The 25,453-nt window shown below is 42.0% G+C and overlaps 1 protein-coding gene across 1 annotated transcript; it reads left to right on the top strand.

The window, feature by feature from the left end:
* The first annotated feature begins 9,321 nt into the window (after nucleotides 1–9,321).
* On the top strand, nucleotides 9,322–16,694 carry grk7a (G protein-coupled receptor kinase 7a). The gene is made up of 5 exons (XM_038275730.1): nucleotides 9,322–9,955; nucleotides 11,199–11,654; nucleotides 13,417–13,697; nucleotides 13,807–14,183; nucleotides 16,251–16,694. The coding sequence occupies exons 1-4, from the start codon at nucleotides 9,359–9,361 to the stop codon at nucleotides 14,144–14,146; spliced, it is 1,674 nt and encodes a 557-aa protein (XP_038131658.1). The 5' UTR covers nucleotides 9,322–9,358; the 3' UTR covers nucleotides 14,147–14,183; nucleotides 16,251–16,694.
* Nucleotides 16,695–25,453: the final 8,759 nt, after the last annotated feature.

Here is a 25,453-nt window from a genome sequence, read left to right as displayed (position 1 = left end):
AAAGTACTTTCAGAAGTACTTTAAATCTGAAATTAAAGACGACTGATTACGCAAGAAAGACGACTGATTACGCCTTTTAAAGTGTTAAATTCAACAAAACATGCCGTGTTTTATTTAATCTGAAGTTAGCAGATTGCTACAACATCAAACTTACGTTTACTAACAGGCACTGATCTTTTCAACTGTAATTTTTAAATCCAGTTTAAACATGCACTTCACTGTTTAACAATAATGTAGAGACAGCTTTGTAGTTCAGGTCTGTCAGACTTTCAATGAGGTCCAGTGTCCTACAATATTTGATCATTAATAGAGCTCTGAGAACTTCTTGCATCATTCAGAAATTCCCCAAAAAGTTAAAGACAATCCACTGGACTTTGTTTCCAAATTTAAAGACTTTTTCAATTCAAAATGTCAGAAATAGCGTTTAGTTCCAGGTTTTATCCAGCAGCCCAACAAAGCCTGGTTTTAGTTTAGAAAACATGCAAATAGAAACGGATGAACGGGTCCCCCCCTTTGGAATGGGGGTCGTTTGGCTTCTTTGTTAGCCTGTGGTTAAAGGGAATTGTTGGCCTGGCTGAAAGGATGAGGTCCTCCGCTCTCCTGTACAGGGGCTGCAGTGATAGCGGGAAATAATCAACTCTATTGCTGCATTGTAGGGAATTGCTGCATTTTTGTTTGTTCATTCTGTTTAAGGTTGTTTTTTCTTTCTAACATAGATGGCTTCCTTCCTCTCAAACCACCTGTCTTCTTTGTCCAAAATGTGAACATTCTGCTCCTCCAAAGAATGTCCAAAGGCCAGCCCCTGTACAGGAGGGGGGGAGAACCTATGTCTTCCAGCTTTGCATGAAGTGAATGGAAATTTCACTTCATGCAGCTCTCTTGATATATTTGAATCAATTGCCCAGTTTTTTTGTTTTTGCTTCATGCTTTTTTTGTGCCCCCTTGAAAATACACTGGCCCTCTTCCTGGCTCCCTCCTGGACCTCTGGAACATTTGGTCTACAACCGGCCAGAGATGGGAAGTAACGAAGTACAAATACTTCGTTACTGTACTCAAGTAGATTTTTCTGATATTTTTACTTTACTTTACTACTTATTTTTATGGCGACTTTTTACTTCTACTCCTTACATTTTTACACAAATATCTGTACTTTCTACTCCTTACATTTTAAAAAATTGGCTCATTACTTTAGTTTTGAATCATTTCAATGGAGTTACCGTTATTATTTTTCACGTCATCAATACCAAATTCAATCTAATTGGATGGGAATCTACGTTGCATTTGACGCACCACTACAAGATGAATCGACAGATTCGGCGGTATTCATTGGCGGCAAATCATTGCAGCTTGGTGGCGGTGGCGTTAGCATAGTAGCATGGACGACGAGATGATTGAAAATGAACACAACGGAGATCTAGTCCTATTGGCAGACATCCATTTAAAATGTAGGCAACGGCATGAAAAAAGTGGTTTCTACTTTTACTTTTATACTTTAAGTAAATTTACAAGCCTGTACTTTGTTACTTTTACTTGAGTAAAGAGGTTTAATCAGTACTTCCACTTTTACCAGAGTATTTTTTTTACATAAGTCTCTGTACTTTTACTCAAGTACGGAAAGTCAGTACTTTTGCCATCTCTGCAACCGGCACTGGCAGTATTAAAAACAACAACAAAACACTTAATTTACATTTAAGCAGAGTTGCAAAAAATATCTAACTATCCCATCTATCTATTGAAGGATTCTGCCCGGCTGGGAATGTGAGCTGTGTGTCTGTGTCGACATGTCTGACGGGGCTTAATAGGATTGAGTAAAACAGTGTGAAGACTACATAACGGACCTTATGCAGCACTAGCTGACGATGGTTTCCTCATCCCAACCTTTGCTACTTAAACTAGGCTAATGATCATAAGACCAAAGGAGCAGCCGCTCAAAGATCATACATGTAAGCTAGAATGGTTTCAGTGATAGAGAAATGACTAAGGGAACAATGTTCTAATCTATGAGTCACTTTCTGCAATTTGTGTCTTTTCAGAAGCAGCTTCTGATGCCATTACTATCTCTCCATCCAGTGGATTAAAAACAAAGTTTTATGTGAGGTAAAAGTGAAACCGATAGAGGGATCTGTGAGCTTACCTCTCTGTTCCCTCCATGACCTGGAAACATGTCACTCAGCAGGCTTAAGGGCTTCACTGACACTATGATCCATTTACGAGTCCACACTGGCTGACTCAATGACGGGAGCGCCTTCAACATTCGGCTTTCTTAGAATGAAATATTCCTTTTTTTTAGCCAATTAGACACGGAAAGAGGTAGAGAATAAGGGAATAATAATAATTTCATCCCATTAAGTAGTTTGATGAAGTCCTAAAATAAACTGAAGGCTCTGTGATCTTCTGCAGGACGCTGACAGCTTTAGACTCTATGAGAAAGGATTAGCTAATATCACTGGCGGCTGGTGGAGTTTTCTCAAGGGGGGGGGGCTATACATTTAAAATAGATCAACCACATACTAAGTTATCACACCAGTATATTTACATGAATGCCAACAACAAAAAAACATTATAAAAACATAATTTCATGTCCAGGTTTACTTTTTGTCCATAAATCTTGCCCTTCTGAGGCTGTGAAGGTAAATCTGAGTTTTTCATGGTCCAATATTGTGTAACAAACCTGATAAAAAAAATTACTAGTTTAATAATGGAGAAGCTATTAGTCAGCTTTATTTATTTTTAATATATAAAAACTTTATTTTCTGAGAATGTGTTTATTTAAGAACAACTATGCAAATTAACAAACATGTAGAAAAAGTAGACTATATTCTATTATTTTCCATGTGAATCCCAGATTGTTCATTCTTCTTTTCCTTTTCTAAAAAGTGCTTTAAATCAGTCCTAGCTGTCTTTATCCATGCTGGATCTGATCCTGACATTTGAAAAAGGAGGCAGGGAAAGCAGGATAAAGCCTTAGCCTCGCTGCATGCAGTTAGCCTCACTGCATGCGTTTAGCCTCGCTGCATGCAGTTAGCCTTGCCTTGGAGCTAAACCAGTTCCTGGCAGACAAGGCTCAGATCCTGACATTTGAAAAAAGAGGCAGGGAAAGCAGGATAAAGCCTTAGCCTCGCTGCATGCAGTTAGCCTCGCTGCATACAGTTAGCCTCGCTGCATGCAGTTAGCCTCGCTGCATGCAGTTAGCCTCGCTGCATGCGGTTAGCCTCGCAGCATGCGGTTAGCCTCGCAGCATGCGGTTAGCCTCGCAGCATGCGGTTAGCCTCGCAGCATGCGGTTAGCCTCGCTGCATGGGGTTAGCCTCGCAGCATGCGGTTAGCCTCGCTGCATGCGGTTAGCCTCGCTGCATTCAGTTAGCCTCGCTGCATTCAGTTAGCCTCGCTGCACACAGTTACCTTGCTGCACGCAGTTAGCTTTGCTGCATGCAGTTAGCCTTGCTGCACGCAGTTAGCCTCGCTGCACGCAGTTAGCCTCGCTGCATGCAGTTAGTCTCGCGGCATGCAGTTAGCCTTGCTGCAGGCAGTTAGCCTCGCTGCATGCAGTTAGCCTCGCTGCATGCAGTTAGCCTCGCAGCATGCAGTTAGCCTCGCTGCATTCAGTTAGCCTCGCTGCACGCAGTTAGCCTCGCTGCACTCAGTTAGCCTCGCTGCACGCAGTTAGCCTCGCTGCACGCAGTTAGCCTCGTTGCACGCAGTTAGCCTCGCTGCATTCAGTTAGCCTCGCTGCACGCAGTTAGCCTCGCTGCATTCAATTAGCCTCGTTGCATGCAGTTAGCCTCGCTGCATTCAGTTAGCCTCGTTGCATGCAGTTAGCCTCGCTGCATGCAGTTAGCCTAGCCTTGGAGCTAAACCAGGTCCTGGAAAAGGACGGTTCTTGTGCCATTTCTCTCTCCCTCCAATGCGTCTCTTACTCCCGCGACTCGACCTGTCAATCACCCGCACAGACATCCCAAGTTCCAAAAACTAATTTCAGGGAGATGCTTATCGAACACCCCCCCACCGAAGACAACCCACCCGCACCATGCCCCATACATACACACTTCATCATATTTCAACCTTCACTGACAAACTTTAGTCTGTTCTGCTGTAAGATGAGTCTGATATTTTCATTTTATACTCAATAATTCAACCTCTGCTATTTCACAGCTTTGAGTGGTAACCAGGTGACTCTCAGAGAGTGAACTGAAACTTATTGGCTTATTTTTCCGACTTATCCAATCAGCTCTCTATCAACCAGTCGCCTGGAAGCGCTTGTTGGACAGAGCATCGCTTTGGACAGATACGCTGCACAGGTCTCACACCTCCTCCCCACACCCCGCTATCTCTTGTTGTTTCTGCGCAGTCGCAGTAGTTCTAATCCGCACATGGTGCGTGAATTATTGTTTTGCCTGCTCGCTCTCACTCACTTTAAAAAACACCACCTCTCAAAGTCTAAAATCCGGGATAATTTATCTGACTAGCAGGCATCTTTGAAAAACTACCGATATCAGGGAGACTCCTGGAACTTCCAGGAGACTTGGGATATCTGCTGGCAAAACGTCTGCGCTGTGGTGGGAGGTGGTGAGCAAATATACTTCCTGTCAGCTTGGGGCGCAGGAGAGGTGCGCCCAGAGCTCTCCTATACCTAATGTATTGTAGAGGAGCTGCTGCACATGGACGACTTTTAACGAGAGTCAATGGGCAAAGAAATTTGCGCCCTCGGGTGGAAATACGTCACCAATCAGGCTAAAAATGGAACGCTTTAAAAGTCATTAAAGATTAATCTTGCACATCTAAAAAAAACTAATATATTTCAAAATATTTTACAGTTTAATTTAATTTAATAATAAAAAAAACATATTTAAATTTATTTTTTCTGTCTTAATCAGAGTCGTTTGGTGGGTTGGGCGGCGCCCTATCGCCCTCTATTGGCCGGCCGCCACTGGCTAATATTAACCCAAAGTTATTGTGCTGAATTGGCCCATACATCATTATAAATGTACAGTGAGGGCCACCGATGGAAGCATACTGAGGGCCCAGCAGTTTTAAACTGAAATAAAAAAAACTCCAAAAATCTTAAAAGTAGATTAAGACTTTTATTTTCAGCCTTAAATATTTCTTTTCAGTTTAAGAAGAACTCTTCAGTTTTTAATTATTACTCTTTTTTCCCCCAACTAATACAATTTATTTGAACAAACACGCGTCATCTAAATGCTCTTCATAGACTTAGACTTAGACTTAGACTTCTTTATTTGTCATTTTGTATGCACAGGGTGCATACAGAACGAAATTGCGTTACATACAGCTTATGAACGTTGCATTGATATTTCACAATGGCACGAGTTATAGAAAAATACAAAAAGTGCAGCAGTGGTCAAAGTGTGAACAGTGCAGAGGATAAGAGACAGTGTGCAAGTTGCAGTGGTTCAGTGCAAAATGGCATTTGTGCAAAAAATGCGTTATTGAAAAATACAATGAGATGAACAATTTAAAGGGCTAAAAGTTAAAAGTTCAGCAGCATTTGATGCCCGATAATGTGCAATAGGTGCAGAGTTCGGATTGTGGATCAAAGGTTCAACAGTCTGATGGCAGTGGGGAAGAAGCTGTTGCACAACCTGGTGGATCTGCAGCGGATGCTGCGGAACCTCTTTCCAGAGGGCAGCAGGGAGAACAGTCCATGGTGGGGGTGTGAGGGGTCTTTGATGATATTACGGGCTCGGGACACACAGCGCTGTGATGAAATGTCCTTAATGGAGGGAAGAGGAGCCCCAATGATTCCTTCCGCTGTCCTCACCACCCTCCTCACATTCTTCCAGTCAGAAGCTCTGCAGCCTCCACACCACAGAGAGAGACAGCTGGTCAGAACGCTCTCTATGGTGCTTCTGTAGAAGGTTGTGAGGATGGGCGGGGGCAGGCGGGCTCTCCTCATCCTCCGCAGAAAGTACAAGCGCTTCTGTGCCCTCTTCACTAGAGATGAAGTGTTTACAGTCCAGGTGAGGTTGTCCGTGATGTGCACCCCCAGGAACTTTGTGCTGCTGACCACCTCCACAGCTGAGCTGTTGATGAGCAGTGGAGCATGGTGGGGGCGGTTTTTCCTGAAGTCGACGATGATCTCCTTCGTCTTCTCCACGTTCAGGATCAGACTGTTTTCACTGCACCAGTCCACCAGCTGCTCCACCTCCTCTCTGTAGTCCCGGTCGTTGTCGTCCCTGATGAGGCCCACCACCGTGGTGTCGTCCGCAAACTTCACGATGTGATTGGTGGTGAACCTGGGGACGCAGTCATATGTCATCAGGGTGAACAGCAGGGGGCTTAGTGACAATTCAACCAATAATACTGACAGATTGGTAAAGTTTATTAAGCAAAAACCAGCTGATTGTATTGAGTCTTTGACTTCCAGGACACACGTCTCCTCAATAAGCATTTGGCAACAGTAGATCCCTCACACTGAGCATGCATGCAGCGACAGTGGAGAGGAAACCCTCATTTTTAACAAGAAGAAACCTGCAATAGAACCAGAACCATGGCAGTCCATCTGGACCTCAAGAGCCAAAAAGTTCAAATCATGTAATAAAATAGAGGCAGATGTTCTTCTATACTGTATAAAGTGGCTAAAACTGTTAAATGAAAGGTAATAAAGTTAGAATACCTCGGCAGTGTGTTCTATGTAAGTACACACTATGTAAGTAAAATAAAATCAAATCAATCTTTATTCATATTATTTATATCTTCGCGGTCATTTAATGAATTTAGCATTAATCAGTAAATTCGGCGTGATCACTGAGCTGGGAGCGGCCATTTCTGCCTAAATATAGCGACACCTCTGACATGGGAGCTGGCTCGGAGCTCGTCTGCCTGGCTGTGTGTTTCCTGGACGGGGCCGCCTGTGGAGCTGGTTGAAAGTGGCCTTTTGTATCTATGCTTCTTTTTCTATGTCTGCTTCTGTCTCCTTGAACCCCAGTGGGCCTCAGCAGATGGCCGCTCACACTGAGCCTGATTCTGCTGGAGGTTTCTTCCTGTTCAAAGGGAGTTTTTCCTCCCCACTGTCGCTACAAGCATGCTTAGTGTGTCCAAAACTAGTAACAGTTAATGTTCGAGCTGCAGAGTGCAGACCCCTGTGGTATTTAAATTTTGTCCCGCTTAAGTCCAATAATAGACGTTGAAAACTATGTTTTCAGCATTTAAATGTAAAAATTAGGAGAGATATTTATGATTATTTAGCTGGTTTTAAGGGAACAATAAGGCATTTATTTTTTCCCAAATCAGTTTTAAACTACGTCATTCATTCATTTATAAAAACCTTACTTTGTCAAATAAATATTTAGTTTGGAGCTAAATATTTTTTTGACAAACAAAATATTTAATTAGCAAACAAAATATTTAGATCCAAACTAAATGTTTATTTAACTAAGTAAGGTTTTTATAAATGAATGAATGACATAGGGAAAAAATGACCCCCTTATTTTTCTCTTAAAACAGGCTAAATAACCATAAATATTGCTGCTAATTTTAGTCAGCTTAACTTCACAAACGGCGCCCCATACGATGGGATGTATTTCCAAACCAAAATGTTGTTGGTTATTTTACACATCATGCTGCATATTATTTCTGAATATTCCAAAACATAACGTTGGTGACCCAGAGGCGGCCATTGATGAATGAGAGGACGTATATGCAGCCAATGAGAGTTTGAGGGGAGATAAAGAAGCAGACAGATTAGTGAAAAAAGCTGACTGAGGTGCCTGTTCTGTTGAGAGAGGGAGGAAGGGAACAAACGACACATAAGCAGGTGATAATTTGTGATAAGAAAAAAATGCCAAATTAAAAATTATATTTTACTGTTTTAATTAAATATAAAGGTAACTATTCTGGGTTGTCCCCTCTTGGGCGCGTTTTCTCTGGGGATCCCCCTGGCGCTCGCCTCTGTGCTCTGGGGGGGCGGGTCTTCAGCTCTTCACAACCACTATTGAGCATTTTTAATTCGGATAACCTTTACATGCACAAGTTCACTCTCACAATCAACTACAGGTGTTTGGTTCCAGGTACTCAGAGATTCACTTCCAACAGAAACCCCAAATTATTGTCTTCAGCTCCCACGGTATAAATGTCAGATTAAATAATACTACTTATACTTAGCGATAGTATTAAGATGTTACTTTATTGTATCTCTTATATCCGTTGGTTGTTCTGTTCTTTTTCCATCTCTTTGCAGGTGATGAAGATGTTTTATCATTATCTCCCTTTTATCTCCTCTTTCTTTCATCTTTTCTCCTTTTTCCTGTTTTTCATTTCCTGTTCTACACTGGAAATAATCAAAATCTAGATAAGTCATGTTTTCCTAAGATAAGTGCATTTGTTCTTGGATTGAGGGGGTAAAAGAGCGATTTTGCCAATGGAACAAGACAATTTACACCTAAAATAGGAAATAACAATTGCATTGTCTTATTTTAAGTGCATATTATCTAATTAACTTATTTTAAGAGTATAAAATACTCATTCCATTGACAAACTATCTCATTTACCTACTCAAATTAAGGGTAAATACACTTAATTTAAGACATTTTTGCTTATTTCTGGATTGTTTTTCCAGTGTATTTACATTGCAGTGTCCATATAACCTGTAAAACTCCCTGCATGATTATAATAAAGCTATTTATATGCATAAATCAAGCGGAACACTATGGCGATAGCCGTACTGCTCCACTTGTGAGAGTAAAATCTGTTGCGCTCTTTCTTTTTGGCATCAAGACAATTATTCTTATCGCCAGACAGGACACTGTAAAAAAAAAAAAAGCTGACTGAGGTGCCAGTTCTGTTGAGAGAGGGAGGAAGGGAACAAACGACACATAAGCAGGGGATAATTTGTGATAGGAGAAAAAAATGCAGAATTAAAAATCATATTTTACTCCCATAATGTTTTGATTAAATATAAAGGAAATCATTCCTGGTTTATTAGAAAAAAGTTGTTTTTTGTATTTAACATCATGGTCTGTACCTCACTATTACCTCTCAACACCCAGCTCATTTTGCATTAGTCAACAGAACCCAAAGGACCACTGATATCCTCAGGGACAAATATAGAGGTCCTCAAAGCCTCTTACGACAGAGCCCGCTTACGATTCCCTTTCCGTGCACAGGATCCTCGAATAGACCACACAAAGATCCTTAAGCCAAAATCCCTCCTTGGTATTTAATTCTAAATGAGTAATTACTGGGTGTGTCAGTGTGTCTTAGGTTTGCAGGTTTGCTTGGTGGGGCAGCTCATTTGCACGCTGGCTCGGGAAAGAACTGCACTCTCATAAACACACAGACTCCAAGTGGGCATCCTTGGGAAGCCAGCCACGTAGGGGGACAGAACACATACAACCGCCAAGATGTGTGACATGGGGGGTTTGGACAACCTGGTGGCCAATACGGCCTACCTGAAAGCCCAAGGAGGGGACGACAAGGAGATGAAAAAGCGCCGCCGCAGTTTGTCTCTGCCCAAGCCAGAGCAGTGTTCTGCTCTCCGAGAGGCCATTGAGAAGGACTTTACATCCCTTTGTGAAAGACAGCCTATAGGGAAAAAGCTTTTCCGTGAGTTTCTGTCCAGCACCCCTGAGTTCCAGCTCGCCGCACAGTTTCTGGATGAGTTGTATGACTGGGACCTGGCCGAGGGCGCAGCTAAAGACAAGGCTCGCCAAGAAATCCTGAATAAGTACTGTAAATCCGACTCCAAGTCCTTCCTGGCCTTTCTTAGCGGGGAATCTGCGGAAAAATGCAAGTCGGTTACAGACGCCAACTTTGAAGAAGTGATGAAAACCAAGGTGCAGGATGGTGTGAGGGAATTTCTAAAAGGCAAACCTTTCACAGAATACCAGGCCAGCCCATTCTTTGACAAATTCCTTCAATGGAAGGAGTACGAAAAGCAGCCCATCAGCGACAAATACTTCTATGAATTCAGGACTCTGGGAAAGGGGGGCTTCGGAGAGGTAAGGATTACTTTTTTTTGTGTTGTGAAAAATATATATATATTTTTTTAACATTTGGAGCTCTCCCCTAAAACATGCTAGTTATAACAGCAAGGCTCAGACTGCAGCTGTGATAATTATAAATCTTTCAGTCATGAGTAAGAGATATAACTGCATATAGGCGAGAGAATTAACCTCATTTCAAGCTAACAGCTAACTTTCCAAAAAGAACACACTGTATTGTTGATTAAAAATAAAATCTAATGACCGTGAGTAAAAAACAAAACAAGTAATAAGCAAAAATAAGCATAAATAATAAGTAATCGCAAAAAAACTACTTTTTACAGACAAACAAAAGTAATTTTTAATGGGAGCTGTTTAGAATCATCAGATGGACACAAAATGACAAAAGCAGTGGTCTTAGGGGCGCAGTAGTTGGCACGCACGACTCATATACGGAGGCTCCAGTCCTCGGCACGGCCGACCCGGGGTCCGAATCCGACCTGTGGTCCTTTGCCCATGTCTGCCCCGTCTCTCGTACCCCCTGTCCTGTCAGCCTGCTGTCATAAAAAACCCAAAAAACGGGTCCTAGAAGTGACCCCTGAGGAACTCCTTTAAAGTCAATGCTTACCTTAACCTCTCAGCTATCGTGGATTTTTGTTTGCTAGTAAAACAGCACTGCATTTTGTCAATAGGATGTAATCTACATGTTGCTTGTGAATGTTTCTAACTTTATTGGAAACTGGGATTGATTTAAAACTGTCATCAAGAAAATGCGAGAGAAACACGCATGAAGTGCTATGCTAAGGGATGCTAAAGTAGCAGCTCTGCAAGAAGCATGTTTATTGAGTTTTCTAGTTTTTACTCGGCTACAATCCAACTAAACGCTTAATATGATGATATAAGTTTATCATATAATATAACATAAGAGATTTAGGCATGCTTATATGTTTATTTACTATTCATAAAAAAGATACATTAGCTGTAAGTTTGTGTGCGTAAACCAGCAATTAGAATTTGGTTTCATACATTCTGTATGTTCTGATCTTATCAATATGTAAAACTTATATGATAAATGTTATATTTTAACTAGAAGATTCAACAATTTAAACCTTTTTAAGGAAAAAAGACCATTTTGTGTTTTTGTCCACAGAGTTTAATGGATTTGCTGTCTGTTAGCTTTATAATAGATTTTATTTTTTCTCTTTGCAGAAATTTTCAGTATCTCTAAGCATCTGTCAATATTTTTTTAACCTCCCTGTAGGTGTGTGCTGTTCAGGTGAAGAATACAGGTCAGATGTACGCCTGCAAGAAGCTATGTAAAAAACGTCTGAAAAAGAAGGGTGGTGAAAAAATGGCCCTATTGGAGAAGCAGATCTTGGAGAAGGTCAACAGCCTGTTTCTGGTCAACCTGGCCTATGCGTACGACACCAAGACTCACCTGTGCCTTGTCATGACCCTGATGAATGGAGGAGACCTCAAGTACCACATTTACAACATCGGCTATGACGGAAAGGGTGTGGACAAGGGCATAGAGATGAAGCGTATCATTCACTATACGGCACAGATCACCACCGGCATCCTGCATCTCCATGCAATGGATATTATATACCGAGACATGAAGCCCGAGAATGTCCTGCTGGATAGTCAAGGCCAGTGTCGACTTTCCGATTTGGGTCTGGCTATAGAGATAGTTCCAGGAAAAACGGTCACCCAAATGGTGAGTCAATGGACACTGAAGTGTTTTTTTTGTGTTGCCGATGTTGGAGCATTAGTCTCTCTTAAAGGTCATTTTTTGAACAGAGGAAATGGTCTAAATAAGCCAGAATGAAAGGTTTCTGCAAGGCCTTCTGTGACGAAAAGGTTGAGCTCATTGTAGGATCTATCCATACTGTCACCCTATGTTAGAGTTTCAGTGTAAATCCGGACAGAGATTACTGGTTTGTTTAAGGATCCTTGCAATTAGAGCTTCTGAATCCATTATGTAATTCATTAGATCCTTTAGCAGTCAGGACATACCTTGGTCATTTATAGGCAACCACTGGAAATACATTCGGACATTAGCCAGAGATTCCTTGAGCAAAGGAATTTATTTCACTCTGTCTGGCTAAAAGAATCAATCCACAATCATTGAGGCCGAACAGCAACCTCTTGACAATCTGTAAAGAAAAAAATCAAGCCCATATGTCTTAAGGTTAAGGTTAAACATCAAAGGCAAATTGTACTTTTTTCTGTATCTTTGTATCTCTATAGTTAAGTCTCTACAATTTAGTGGAGAGCGACATAAATGCACCTCACCCATCAGGTGAGACCAGTGACCAATGCTGCCACAGGTTTTCTCCAGGACTTACTTGTAGGAGCAAAGAGTAAGCTCTCAGCTCTCTGAAAGTCCAGTAAGCTTATTATCCAGCGCTGTGATGCTCTTCGGTCAGCCAAAGTGACTGGGCTAACCTCCTACCGACAAACCTGACTTTGGTCCCGTAATCCTCTTACTCTGCATTATACAAGTCTGTCCCTGATTAGATGTAGAGACAGAGCGAAACCTTCGATTGCATATGTTCAGACAGGATAGTTTGCAAACACTTTCATCAACATTTCAAGAGATTGCTTCTGTTTTCCCTTCTTTTTAAATATGAGGTCCTGGTGGAGAAAAGTAGTGAGGGGCCGGTATAGAACTACTCTGCGTAGAAGTCACAGATGTGTTTCTGTGGCAATTTAGGATTAGAGGAGCGAGCTTGAGGCACTAAAAGTGTCCAGTCCCACAAATCATCAATACAAACGACACATTCAGTGGAAACTGTCCTATATGACCAACAAAGCAGGGCGCTCTCTTTAACTTTGTTTCAAAAAGTTGATGCTTTCATTGATTATTATGTTTTGCACTTTTCTTTACATGAATTATTCCTGATAACTTTCTCTCATTGCCCATCTAAGGTTTGAACCAAAACAGAAAGGAATTATGGGAGCTCAAACTAAGAGTCTTTAAGGTGTTAGGATATAAAAGCCCCTTGACTGACTTGGGGTGGCAAACAGAAATGGCTCAGCAGAGGTTTGCATCACATGTACCTTAGCGGGTACGAAGGGCTCTGCGTTTGGATGTCTGGATGTATTTCTGTATGCGGCCGCAACATCCAAAAATGGATACGCCTTATATAAGGGACAGGACAACTCAGTGTGCAGACGCACACAACTCTTGACAGCTAGTAGGCTTAGCATTAGGATTAGGCTCCTAGCTTTAAGGCTGCTTGCAGGGTCACACAAGGAAAATGAAAGAAAAAGAGGCGGCGCAGAAAGCAATAAGGAGAGAAACTCCAGATAGTATTTGATTGGAGGACTATGGCTTTACTGTTTGATACGAACATTTATAATAAACGTAAACAAAGATTTTCCAATTGTCTGCAATGCATCATGCTTTAGCTTACATGGCCAAACATCCTTCTGATCTGTTTTTTCATTTCCTGCTATTAATGTTTGCTGTCCAGGCGGGTACGGGAGCCTACATGGCCCCCGAGATCCTGAGCAAAACCCCATATCGGACATCTGTTGACTGGTGGGCCCTGGGCTGCAGCATCTACGAAATGGTGGCGGGCTACACGCCTTTCAAAGGCCCTGAGAGCAAAAAGGAGAAGGTGGAGAAGGAGGAGGTGCAGCGGCGCATTCTCAACGAGGAGCCAAAGTGGGAACACAAGTGCTTTGATGCCCCCACCAAGGACATCATCCAGCAGTTCCTCAAGAAGAAAATAGATGAGCGTCTGGGTATGAGGTAAGAGTGGCGTGGGGTTTAGCTCGGGAACAGTAAGCCCTTTTGGCAGTGATTTGCTTTCCTGTAGTTTCTGGTTAATAAGAATTCAGACAATTTTTCTGTGTCTCAGGAACAACATGGAGGATCCGAGGAAACACGAGTGGTTTAAGACAATCAACTTTCCCCGCTTGGAGGCAGGGCTTGTGGACCCTCCCTGGGTCCCCAAACCCAACGTGGTCTACGCCAAGGACACCGGCGACATTGCAGAGTTCTCCGAGATCAAAGGCATCGAGTTTGACGCCAAGGATGATAAATTTTTCAAGGAGTTCAGCACGGGCGCAGTGCCCATTCCCTGGCAACAGGAGATGATCGACACGGGGCTGTACGACGAGCTCAGCGACCCCAACAGGAAAGAGGGAGCAGGAGGTTTCGACGACGACAAGAAGTCTGGCACGTGTGCGCTCCTCTGAGCAGGCCCACATTGGGCTCCTAACATCATATACCTCTCGATTAGACTTAGACTTCTTTATTTGTCATTTTGTATGCACAGGGTGCATACAGAACGAAATTGCGTTACATACAGCTTATGAACGTTGCATTGATATTTCACAATGGCACGAGTTATAGAAAAATACAAAAAGTGCAGCAGTGGTCAGAGTGTGAACAGTGCAGAGGATAAGAGACAGTGTGCAAGTTGCAGTGGTTCAGTGCAAAATGGCATTTGTGCAAAAAATGCGTTATTGAAAAATACAATGAGATGAACAATTTAAAGGGCTAAAAGTTAAAAGTTCAGCAGCATTTGATGCCCGATAATGTGCAATAGGTGCAGAGTTCGGATTGTGGATCAAAGGTTCAACAGTCTGATGGCAGTGGGGAAGAAGCTGTTGCACAACCTGGTGGATCTGCAGCGGATGCTGCGGAACCTCTTTCCAGAGGGCAGCAGGGAGAACAGTCCATGGTGGGGGTGTGAGGGGTCTTTGATGATATTACGGGCTCGGGACACACAGCGCTGTGATGAAATGTCCTTAATGGAGGGAAGAGGAGCCCCAATGATTCCTTCCGCTGTCCTCACCACCCTCCTCACATTCTTCCAGTCAGAAGCTCTGCAGCCTCCACACCACAGAGAGAGACAGCTGGTCAGAACGCTCTCTATGGTGCTTCTGTAGAAGGTTGTGAGGATGGGCGGGGGCAGGCGGGCTCTCCTCATCCTCCGCAGAAAGTACAAGCGCTTCTGTGCCCTCTTCACTAGAGATGAAGTGTTTACAGTCCAGGTGAGGTTGTCCGTGATGTGCACCCCCAGGAACTTTGTGCTGCTGACCACCTCCACAGCTGAGCTGTTGATGAGCAGTGGAGCATGGTGGGGGCGGTTTTTCCTGAAGTCGACGATGATCTCCTTCGTCTTTCTCCACGTTCAGGATCAGACTGTTTTCACTGCACCAGTCCACCAGCTGCTCCACCTCCTCTCTGTAGTCCCGGTCGTTGTCGTCCCTGATGAGGCCCACCACCGTGGTGTCGTCCGCAAACTTCACGATGTGATTGGTGGTGAACCTGGGGACGCAGTCATATGTCATCAGGGTGAACAGCAGGGGGCTCAGGACGCAGCCCTGAGGGGAGCCCGTGCTGAGGGTGATGACATCAGAGGTGTTCTGACCGACCCGGACTGACTGAGGTCTGTTGGTGAGGAAGTCCAGCAGCCAGTTTCGAAGGGGTGTGTTGAAGCCCAGATGTTCCAGCTTTCCCACCAGGTGCTGTGGGATGATGGTGTTAAACGCTGAACTGAAGTCCAGGAACAGCATCCGCACGTGGGTGTTCTTCTCCTCCAGGTGGGCCAGGCTCAGGTGAAGAGCAGAGGAGATGGCGTCCTCAGTGGAGCGGTTTCGCCGGTAGGCAAACTGGAACGGGTCGAGTGTTGGGGGGAGACTGGAGACGATGTGTTCCTTTACCAGCCTTTCAAAGCACTTCATCATGATGGGAGTCAGTGCGACGGGCCGGTAGTCGTTGTAGCAGGTGACTTGAGGTTTCTTTGGCACTGGGATGATGGAGGCAGACTTGAAGCATGCTGGCACTGTGGCTTGCTCCAGCGAGGTGTTAAAAATGTCCGTGAGGACACCAGCTAGCTGACCTGCACACTCCTTGAGCACCCGCCCAGGTATGTTGTCGGGACCTGGGGCCTTCCGCGGGTTGACCCTCCTCAGAGTCTTCCACACGTCGGCTGTGTCAAGGCAGAGAACCTCCTCTTCCTGATGTGGGACAGCCTTCACTGCTGGAGTGCGATTTAGTGCCTCAAACCTCCCAAAGAAGTTATTTAGTCCGTTTAGGAAGTCAGCATCAACTTCATCCACCGGGGCAGGGGGCGTGTTGTAGTCTGTGATCGCCCGTATGCCTTGCCACATGCTCCTGGTGTTGTTGGCGTCGTGGAACAGATGCTGGATTTTCTGGTTATGGTTCCGCTTTGCTAACCTGATGGCACGGTTCAGGGTGGCTCTAGCTGTCCTCAGTGCCTCCTTGTCACCAGACTTGAAGGCTGAGTTCCGTGCTTTTAGCGCGTGGCGGACCTCCTCAGTCATCCAGGGCCGATTATTTGCTTTCTGTTGCACAATAGCACCGGTTTGAATGGTGGATCATGGTTCATGAGAGGTGAGGACAGGCGTCTTTGCTGAGACAGAAATAATGTCTCACAACGGTGCTTACGGTTTAGAGGTGAGCTGCTTCTCAGGCAGAGCTCCGTAAAGCGTGAACAATAACGCGTATTTCATGCGTCGCTTCTGCTCCACGGCTTCTTTTAAAAGCATGCATATTTAATTACGTAGTCCTGCTAGCAGCAAGGGTTATTGTTTTTTATTTTTTATTTTTATGCCTCCGTTTGTGAGAAAAGCAGCAGAAACGAAGCGGTGATCGACAACCATTGCTAAATTTACAGCTGTTGTTAAACTGTGAAAAAAAAAAAAAGTTTTAATACATCTTCCAGACTTTAAAATTGTTAAATTCTGCTGGATTGTGTTTGTTTATATTACCATGCAGCCAGGCTGATTTTACAAACACATTTTTTTTCCTCCGCATACGATAGAGAAATGTGTCGCGTTTCCTTCATCGTTGCAACCTTAGATGACATAGTTACAGCAAATTACAGCATTTATTTCTGCCTGGCATCTTAGTTTTATATAAACTATAAAACACAAATATATGTGTTGTACATAAAGCATTTTGTAAGAATTTAAGCAAGACAAAAAAATAAGTATATGTAAAGCATTTTACGTTTAAAATGATTTTAGAGGAAGTGAATATGACCAAGCACCTCTCCATTGAAGTTGGTCTTTTGCTGGTGCTGTGAGGTCCGACCTGGAGGCAAATGGAGACTTAGGCCCTGGGATGCTGGGGAAGACTAGGGTGCACAAATAGCAGCTTATTTGCTGCGTATGAAAGTGGAAGATTCAGATGAGTTGGGCAATAGATTCCTGTACCAGGAGTTCGCTGTCCATGGTTCTGAAGCTGTGTGATCATTCAGGGCCATTTTTTGTCTGCATCTTAAAGGAAAAGTCAGGTCAGTTAGGAATATCTAATGGATCATTATTTATACCTAAGACTAAAACGGTTGCAGTGATTTGATGAATTTAGCGTAAAGCAGTAAAAAAAATAAAAATAATACTTTTAATCACTATCACACAAAAGTACTTTCTGAAATTAACTAAAATGTTTCACAACGATTAAATTAACCTACTATTTTTATATTTACTACATGAATAATGTTATTTTAATGAACAATACTGTGAATAATGCATGTTTTGTCAAAGTTCGCACTTGGGAATTATAATTTTGGGTTGACCTTTTCAGTGAAATATCATTAAAGAAAAACTCAATGGATCATTATTTATACCGTTCACCGTGATTTAATGTATTTAGTGTTAATCAGTAAAGAAATGTAAAAAATCATCACGATCACTGAGTCGAGGGCGGCCATTTTTGCCCAAATATAGTAGCCCCTCCCTCCTGCCATCTTCCGGCAGTGACGTCACGGTGCGGTAAGCCTAGCGCCATTCTCCCCGCTTTCCAAGCTAAATCAATGGGAACTACTAGACACATCTGCAATCAACAACAATTATTGAAGATTTCCAGAGGACTTCACCATTGAAATTCACCAGAGCTATAGTGAAACTGACAATGCCCACGTGCATGGCAGCTGGATGCTGGAATACATCGGGTAAAAGTGAAAAAAAGAGTTATTCCACCTTTCTGATTCCTGATCCTCCACGGACGGGTTGGTCGTTGGATCGCCAACTTGAAGAGGGAGGATTTGCCATCGAACTTCTGGCCAGAGAAAAAACCGTAATATGTAGCCAACATTTGGAAGAAGAATGTTTTCAAGATGACTTGGATAATAGCGCGTTGTGACAAACACCAGATACAGCACTGGGACTTGATCAACAGCCGATACCGCACCGTGACAATGTCACTAACCAGTAGGTGGCAGTAGTGTTCTTTGACAAACATGGATGCCTCCAGTAAAGCACATTCACATGAAAATGACTCTGAATTAAAAACACTGATCATTTATTGAACATTATGTAATCATTTCAGATTTAAAGAACTTTCAGAAGTTTAAATTCTGAATATGAGCGACTTTTCCTTTAAGTGTACAGTAACTTAAACTAGCCAAATATTGAAAAATATTGTACAGTGAAGCTAATTGTAGAGGAGAATTTGTCAGTTCAGTTGTTCTTGTTAATTATCTCAGGGTTGTTATTTGTTTCTGATCGGGCAGATCTCCAGCAGAGTTGAGTTTGTACCATTGATGTGATATACAAATATAAGACAAATGTTTTACCATGCTCTTGTAAATATCCATGAAAAGAAACTGTAGAAATTTCCCATGTACAAAAAAAATCCCTTTTCTCTTGAATAATTTTCAAGGAAATTAAAAATGTATTTTGAAATCTGTGTTTCTGTTTTATTTTTGTTTCTTTTTTCTCTTGCTGCAAGCTTCACAGAACGCGTTGGATGGTGTTGCCCTATGTACCACGGTATAGTTACCACAGAGGCAGTGCTGCTGAGAGTAAATCCTACAAATATCCATCGACTTAATCCCCCTAAAGATGCTGACTGCTGCCAGGTCTTGATTTCCACACATTGGCGAGTTCAACTTTTAGCTGATTAGGTGATAACCCTTTTGCCATCTTAGTTTAAATCAGTTTTAAATCTTCTCAAGGTTCTGAGCAACCCAACGCTGCTGACACGTGCTGCAAGAAGATATAGAGTAGAACAGCAGAGAATAGAATGACATTTATTGTCCCATACTGAGGAAAATCACGTCCAAACGGCTACTGAGAAGCAAATGGAAATATATGCAGATGCATGCAACTGTAAAAAACATAGAAGCAAACATTAAAATAAAAGACTATACAGTTAAGGAAATATAAAGAAGAACTACTTCATAGCTGCACAATGTTTAAAACAGCATTAAAAACAAGGAAAATCCACAGAGGAAGTAGACACATCTAAAGTATGTTGCAGAACCACCAACAGTACTTACTAACATTCAAAATTTGTTTCATTGTTGTTGCAGCCAAAGAACATCTTATAGGAATGGAAATTTGAAATTTGTAAATTGAGATTTGAAAGAAATCCAGTCCAAATATAAAACTTTAAAAAATCTTTTAATAAAAACAAAGGTTTTGAGAATAACTTTGCCATTTTCAAAGATAGTTTTATTTAATTTTTTTCATATGTTACTTTTTTATAAATATATATATATATTTTTTTATTATATTTGATATTTATATACAAATTTCTGTTTTCAAATTAGGTTCTATGAATTCAATATGATTAATTTCAATCAATTTCAAATAAGTTTACTTATATAGAATCAATTCATAGCACGTCATTAAACTTTACAGAGAAAATTCTTTTTTTTTTTTTTTACAGTGTCCTGTCTGGCAATGTGGCAATGAGAATATTTATCTTGATACCAAAAAGAGCCCAACAGAATTTACTTTCTCCTCCAGAGCAGTAGGGCTGTCGCCATCATGTGAAAAGATGAAAGAAAAAGGAGATAAAAGGGAGACCTTGATGCTATCGCTGAAGTATAAGTATTATTAAATCTGACATGGACTCCGTGTTACCTGAAGATCGGAATATGGACTTTCTGTGTGGAAGTGAATCTCTGAGTACCTGGAACCAAGCACCTGTAGTTGTTTGGGAGAGTGAACTTGTGTAAGTTTATCCATAGAGAAAATGCTCAATAGTGGTTGTGAAGAGCCAAAGATGCGCCCCCCCAGAGCACCGAGGTGAGCCCAGATGTCCAAACGGATCCCCAGAGCAGAGGGGCCAACCCGGGAAATCTGTACTCCCACCAAGGGAAGAGGAGAGACGTACCAGACGACCCCAGGCACAAGCCCCCCGGGGACAGGGCCAACATGTCCCGTATGGGCCACCCAACCAGAACCTCCCTCCCCCCTTAATAGCTCACAGGCCCATTCCCTCCCCCTCCTTACTCTAGCCACCCCTCCCCCCACCCCCTTTTGGGGAGAGCAGAAGTCTCATGCCCCGTCCACACGAAGTCAAACCCTGGCCTAAACGCACAAATTTTTCACCAAACCAGCCTCTCATCCATACGAAGCCGGCGTTTCGGGGGTCTGTAAACGATCTTTTTTTTATTCAGCCTTCAGAGTGGGAAGATTTTGAAACGCCGTTTTCGCGTTTCCATCTTTACGCTCTAACCGCATATTTTTCTTACACGCATGCGTCATAGCGTCGCCTCTAAACACGCATGCGCGACACAGTATCACAACAACAATGGCGCCGTACTGTGTTGAATGGTTGCTGCTCATGCTACTCACCCTGCTGTCGGGCTTACAACAGAATCTTCTTCTTCTGGAATATCTCCAGGAAGAACAGAGCAATATCGACCACATAGTTCAGCACCTGAATTTGACTGAACCACCAAAATGGACCCGCAGGGCAACCATGTATAAATATTACTGCGCATGCCCAACATTTCGTCGCCTATTTTTGCTTTGGCACCACAGCGCCACTTACAGGCCTGGCATACATTTTGCAGCGTTTTCATGCATTTGTGTGGACGATCACATTTATTTCACGTCTCTGTCTTTACGACAAACGTTCTGGAAAATATTAGCGTTTCGTGTTCGTTTTGACTTCGTGTGGACGGGGCCTTAGACCCGGTCCTGCCAAGAACCCAGACTGGCTTACGGCCATACCTTCCTTAAAACACCCAATCTCATCTGATCCAAGAAGCTACAGAGACACTTTGAACAGATCATCCAGTCAGATTGGTGAAAAGTTTTCTATCTATGGAAACCAGTTGATTCCGTCGACTCATTGACTCTGCAGGACACACCCCTCCTGGATGAACACGTAGCAGCATGACCAGACTTTCCCTTTTACGCTGCAGCTGGTGAAGTTCTGAATGTTCCTCAACATAATCTAAGAGCCTTGGTGGTAACATCAGGTACCAATCTAATGTAAATGCATTAGAGATTGATAAATATTCAGTATTGATGCTGTTTGCCCCTTTTTCCTTCCTACAAAACAATGTAATCTATTATTTCTAATCTTGTATTTCTTGTTCAGCTTTTCAATATTCTGCTTTCAAGTAAGCTTTTCATTAAAAATCACTCCTAGGAATCACGTTAACGTGTTCAAGATTCTCACCATACTTTTTCAAGAATGATGTTTTTCTCCTTTTTAATGCTTTAAAGTTCATTCTTTCTGTAAGGGATGGTACAGAGTTTACTGTGTTTATTCTCTTAGGGTCTCATTTAGTTCTTAAGGGGAGTGGTGGCCTAGTGGTTAGGTTATTGCACCCTGAGTTCAAGCCCCACTGCCACTCTGGGTCCCTGAGCAAGACCTTTAACCCCACACTGCTCCCCGGGTGCCTCACCGTGGCAGCCCACTGCTCCCCAAGGGGAGGGGTTAAATGCAGAGGCTGAATTTCATTGCTTTGTACTTGTGACAGTAGAATGACAATAAAGTTAAATTCTATCTTCAGTTTCTCATCTGTTACAGTTTGGTCTCTATGGCCGTTTAAAAGGAGATGTTTCTGGCGCCCTCATGTGGCAGAAAATAAGTGTTACAATAAAGACGAGCACCTTTTGTAAGAAGAAAATGAAAATCTACAACTTAGTGCCAAACTCTTTATACTAATGATAAAATGCAGTCATTTCGATTGGTTTGAATTTTAATTAAAGAACTAATGGAATACAATAAAAAGGAAAATAGTTTTGTTTTTTGTTTTTTTAAGTAGGCATCGTCTCACCTAGAGGTATAATTTGTTAGGGTGTATAACAAATAAAGAAAATCTTTTAATAAAAAAAAAAACTAAATGAAGAATAAAATCTAATCAAGAACAAATTTTGTTTTCTAATCCTTTTATATGATTGTTTGAGATGGATTCTTAGGATTGTTTCTTAAAAGGAGAAATCAGCTTAATGCTTTCTAAAATATTCCTTTTACAACAAAATGTAATCATTAAATGCCAAAAAAAGCATAAAAAGCAAAACATTAAATGACGAGCTCAAAACAAAGGGTTTTAGAAAGCTGTGATGATCTTAACTGTTTTTCTATATTTAACATCGAATAGTATCATTCAAACTCTTCAATAAACTGTGGAAAGATTGTGTATTACTCTTTTCTTTCTACTTTGGCATAGAGGATATAATATCTAGAATAACAATATTTATGGCATCAGAGAAAGTCGTACTTATCTGTAAAATAGATATTAAACAACAATTTAAACCAAACAAGATCCTTAAACAGAGACCAGTTCATCCTAATCTGAGCAGAGTGTCTGCAGTTCAATGCAGCGAGGAATGCTCTGATCTTTACAGGTGCTGGTCATAAAATTAGAATATCATGAAAAAGTAGATTGATTTCAGTAATTCCATTTAAAAAGTGAAACTTGTATATTATATTCATACATTACATACAAACTCATATATTTCAGATGTTTATTTTGTTTAATTTTGATGATTACAAATGACAACAAATGAAAATCCCAAATTCATCATATCAGAAAATTAGAATATTACTGAAGACCAATAAAAACAAAGGATTTATAGAAATGTTGGCCAACTGAAAAGTATGAACATGAAAAGTATGAGCATGTACAGCACTCAGTATTTAGTTGGGCCTCCTTTGGCCTGTATTACTGCAGCAATGCGGCGTGGCATGGAGTCGATCAGTCTGTGGCACTGCTCAGGTGTTATGATAGCCCAGGTTGCTCTAATAGTGGCTTTTAGCTCTTCTGAATTGTTGGGTCTGGTGTATTGCATCTTCTTCTTCACAATACCCCATAGATTTTCTATGGGGTTAAGGTCAGGAGAGTTTGCTGGCCAATTAAGAACAGGGATACCATGGTCCTTCAACCAGGTACTGGTAGCTTTGGCACTGTGTGCAGGTGCCAAGTCCTGTTGGAAAATGAAATCTGCATCTCCAAAAAGTTGGTCAGCTGCAGGAAGCATGAAGTGCTCTAAAACTTCCTGGTATGTGGCTGCGTTGACCCTGGACCTCAGAAAACACAATGGACCAACACCAGCAGATGACATGGCACCCCAAACCATCACTGACTGTGGAAACTTTACACTGGACTTCAAGCAACGTGGATGAAGTGCCTCTCTTCTTTTCCTCCAGACTCTGGGACCTTGATTTCCAAAGGAAATGCAAAATTTACTTTCATCAGAGAACATGACTTTGGACCACTCACCAGCAGTCCAGTCCTGTTTCTCTTTAGCCCAGGCAAGACGCTTCTGACGCTGTCTGTGGTTCAAGAGTGGCTTGACACAAGGAATGCGACAGCAGAAACCCATGTCTTTCATACGTCTGTGTGTGGTGGTTCTTGAAGCACTCACTCCAGCTGCAGTCCACTCTTTGTGAATCTCCCCCACATTTTTGAATGGGTTTTGTTTCACAATCCTCTCCAGGGTGCGGTTATCTCTCTTGCTTGTACACTTTTTTCGACCACATCTTTTCCTTCCCTTCGCCTCTCTATTAATGTGCTTGGACACTGAGCTCTGTGAACAGCCAGCCTCTTTAGCGATGACCTTTTGTGTCTTGCCCTCCTTGTGCAAGGTGTCGATGGTCGTCTTTTGGACAACTGTCAAGTCAGCAGTCTTCCCCATGATTGTGTAGCCTATAGAACTAGACTGAAAGACCATTTAAAGGCTTTTGCAGGTGGTTTGAGTTAATTAGCTGATTAGAGTGTGGCACCAGGGGCCATCAATTTTGAACCTTTTCACAATATTCTAATTTTCAGATATGATGAATTTGAGATTTTCATTTGTTGTCGTTTGTAATCATCAAAATTAAACAAAATAAACATCTGAAATATATGAGTTTGTATGTAATGTATGAATATAATATACAAGTTTCACTTTTTAAATGGAATTACTGAAATCAATCTACTTTTTCATGATATTCTAATTTTATGACCAGCACCTGTATATTGGAGAAACCAAACAACCTCTCCACAGGCGCATGGACCAACACAGAAGAGCGCCCTCCTCTGGACAAGACTCTGCACTACATCTACACCTGATGGACAAAGGACATTCTTTGAAGGAGCAGAATGTTCACATTTTGGACAAAGAAGACAGGTGGTTTGAGAGGAAGGAAGCCATCTATGTTAAGAGAGAAAAAACAATCTTAAACAGAAGGGGGGGGGGAACTCAGATTTCAGCTTTCAAAAACCTCCAATGCAGCGATAGAGTTGATTCCTTCCCGCTATCCTTGCAGCTCCAACCCCTTTACAGGAGAACAGAAGACCTCTCCTATTCATCCAGGCCAACAATTCCCTCTAACGACCCCCCTTTCAGAGACATAGACAGGTATGGGGCATTGCAGGCTAACAAAGAAGCCAAACGACCCCCATTCCAAAGGGGGGGACCCGTTCATCCGTTTCTATTTGCATGTTTTCTAAACTAAAACCAGGCTTTGTTGGGCTGCTGGATAAAACCTGGAACTAAACGCTATTTCTGACATTTTGGATTGAAAAATCTTCCTGGGTGGAAGAGAAACGTCTTCAGAGTTGGAAACAAAGTCCAGTGGATTGATTTTAACTTTTTGGGGAATTTGAATGATGCAAGAAGTTCTCAGAGTTCTGTTAATGATCATATTATTTGATTCTGGTGCGTTTAAGTAGAGACAAATATGACAGTTGCAGGACACTGGACCTCATTGAAAGTCTGACTGACCTGAACTACAAAGCTGTCTCTACACTATTGTTAAACAGTGGAGTTCATGTTTAAACTGGATTTAAAACTTACATTTGAAAAGATCAGTGCCTGTTAGTAAAAGTAAGTTTGATGTTGTAGCAATCTGCTAACTTCAGATTAAATAAAACACGGCATGTTTTGTTGAATTTAACACTTTCAAAGGTGTAATCAGTCGTCTTTCTTGCACTTAAAGGAAAAGTCGCTCATATTCAGAATTCAAACTTCTGAAAGTTCTTTAAATCTGAAATGATTCCATCCTGTTTAATAAATGATCAGTGTTTTTAATTCAGAGTAATTTTCATGTGAATGTGCTTTACTGGAGGCATCCATGTTTGTCAAAGAACACTACTGCCACCTACTGGTTAGTGACGTCACGGTGCGGTATCGGCTGTTGATCAAGTCCCAGTGCTGTATCTGGTGTTTGTCACAACGCGCTATTATCCAAGTCATCTTGAAAACATTCTTCTTCCAAATGTTGGCTACATATTACGGTTTTTTCTCTGGCCAGAAGTTCGATGGCAAATCCTCCCTCTTCAAGTTGGCGATCCAACG

This window comes from Cyprinodon tularosa, unplaced genomic scaffold (genome assembly GCF_016077235.1).
Source record: "Cyprinodon tularosa strain WSP-4 unplaced genomic scaffold, ASM1607723v1 ctg977, whole genome shotgun sequence".
NCBI lineage: Eukaryota > Metazoa > Chordata > Actinopteri > Cyprinodontiformes > Cyprinodontidae > Cyprinodon > Cyprinodon tularosa.
The sequence above is the reverse complement of the archived record's forward strand: the minus strand, read 5'-3'. Positions and strand labels throughout refer to the sequence as shown.

What these genes read in the sequence shown, in the direction of transcription:
- grk7a (XM_038275730.1), top strand. Translation starts at nt 9,359, where the DNA reads ATGTGTGACATGGGGGGTTTGGACAACCTGGTGGCCAATACGGCCTAC. An exon ending in GAAAAACGGTCACCCAAATG is followed by an intron (nt 11,655 to 13,416) that starts GTGAGTCAATGG and finishes TTTGCTGTCCAG; the next exon opens with GCGGGTACGGGAGCCTACAT. An exon ending in GATGAGCGTCTGGGTATGAG is followed by an intron (nt 13,698 to 13,806) that starts GTAAGAGTGGCG and finishes TCTGTGTCTCAG; the next exon opens with GAACAACATGGAGGATCCGA.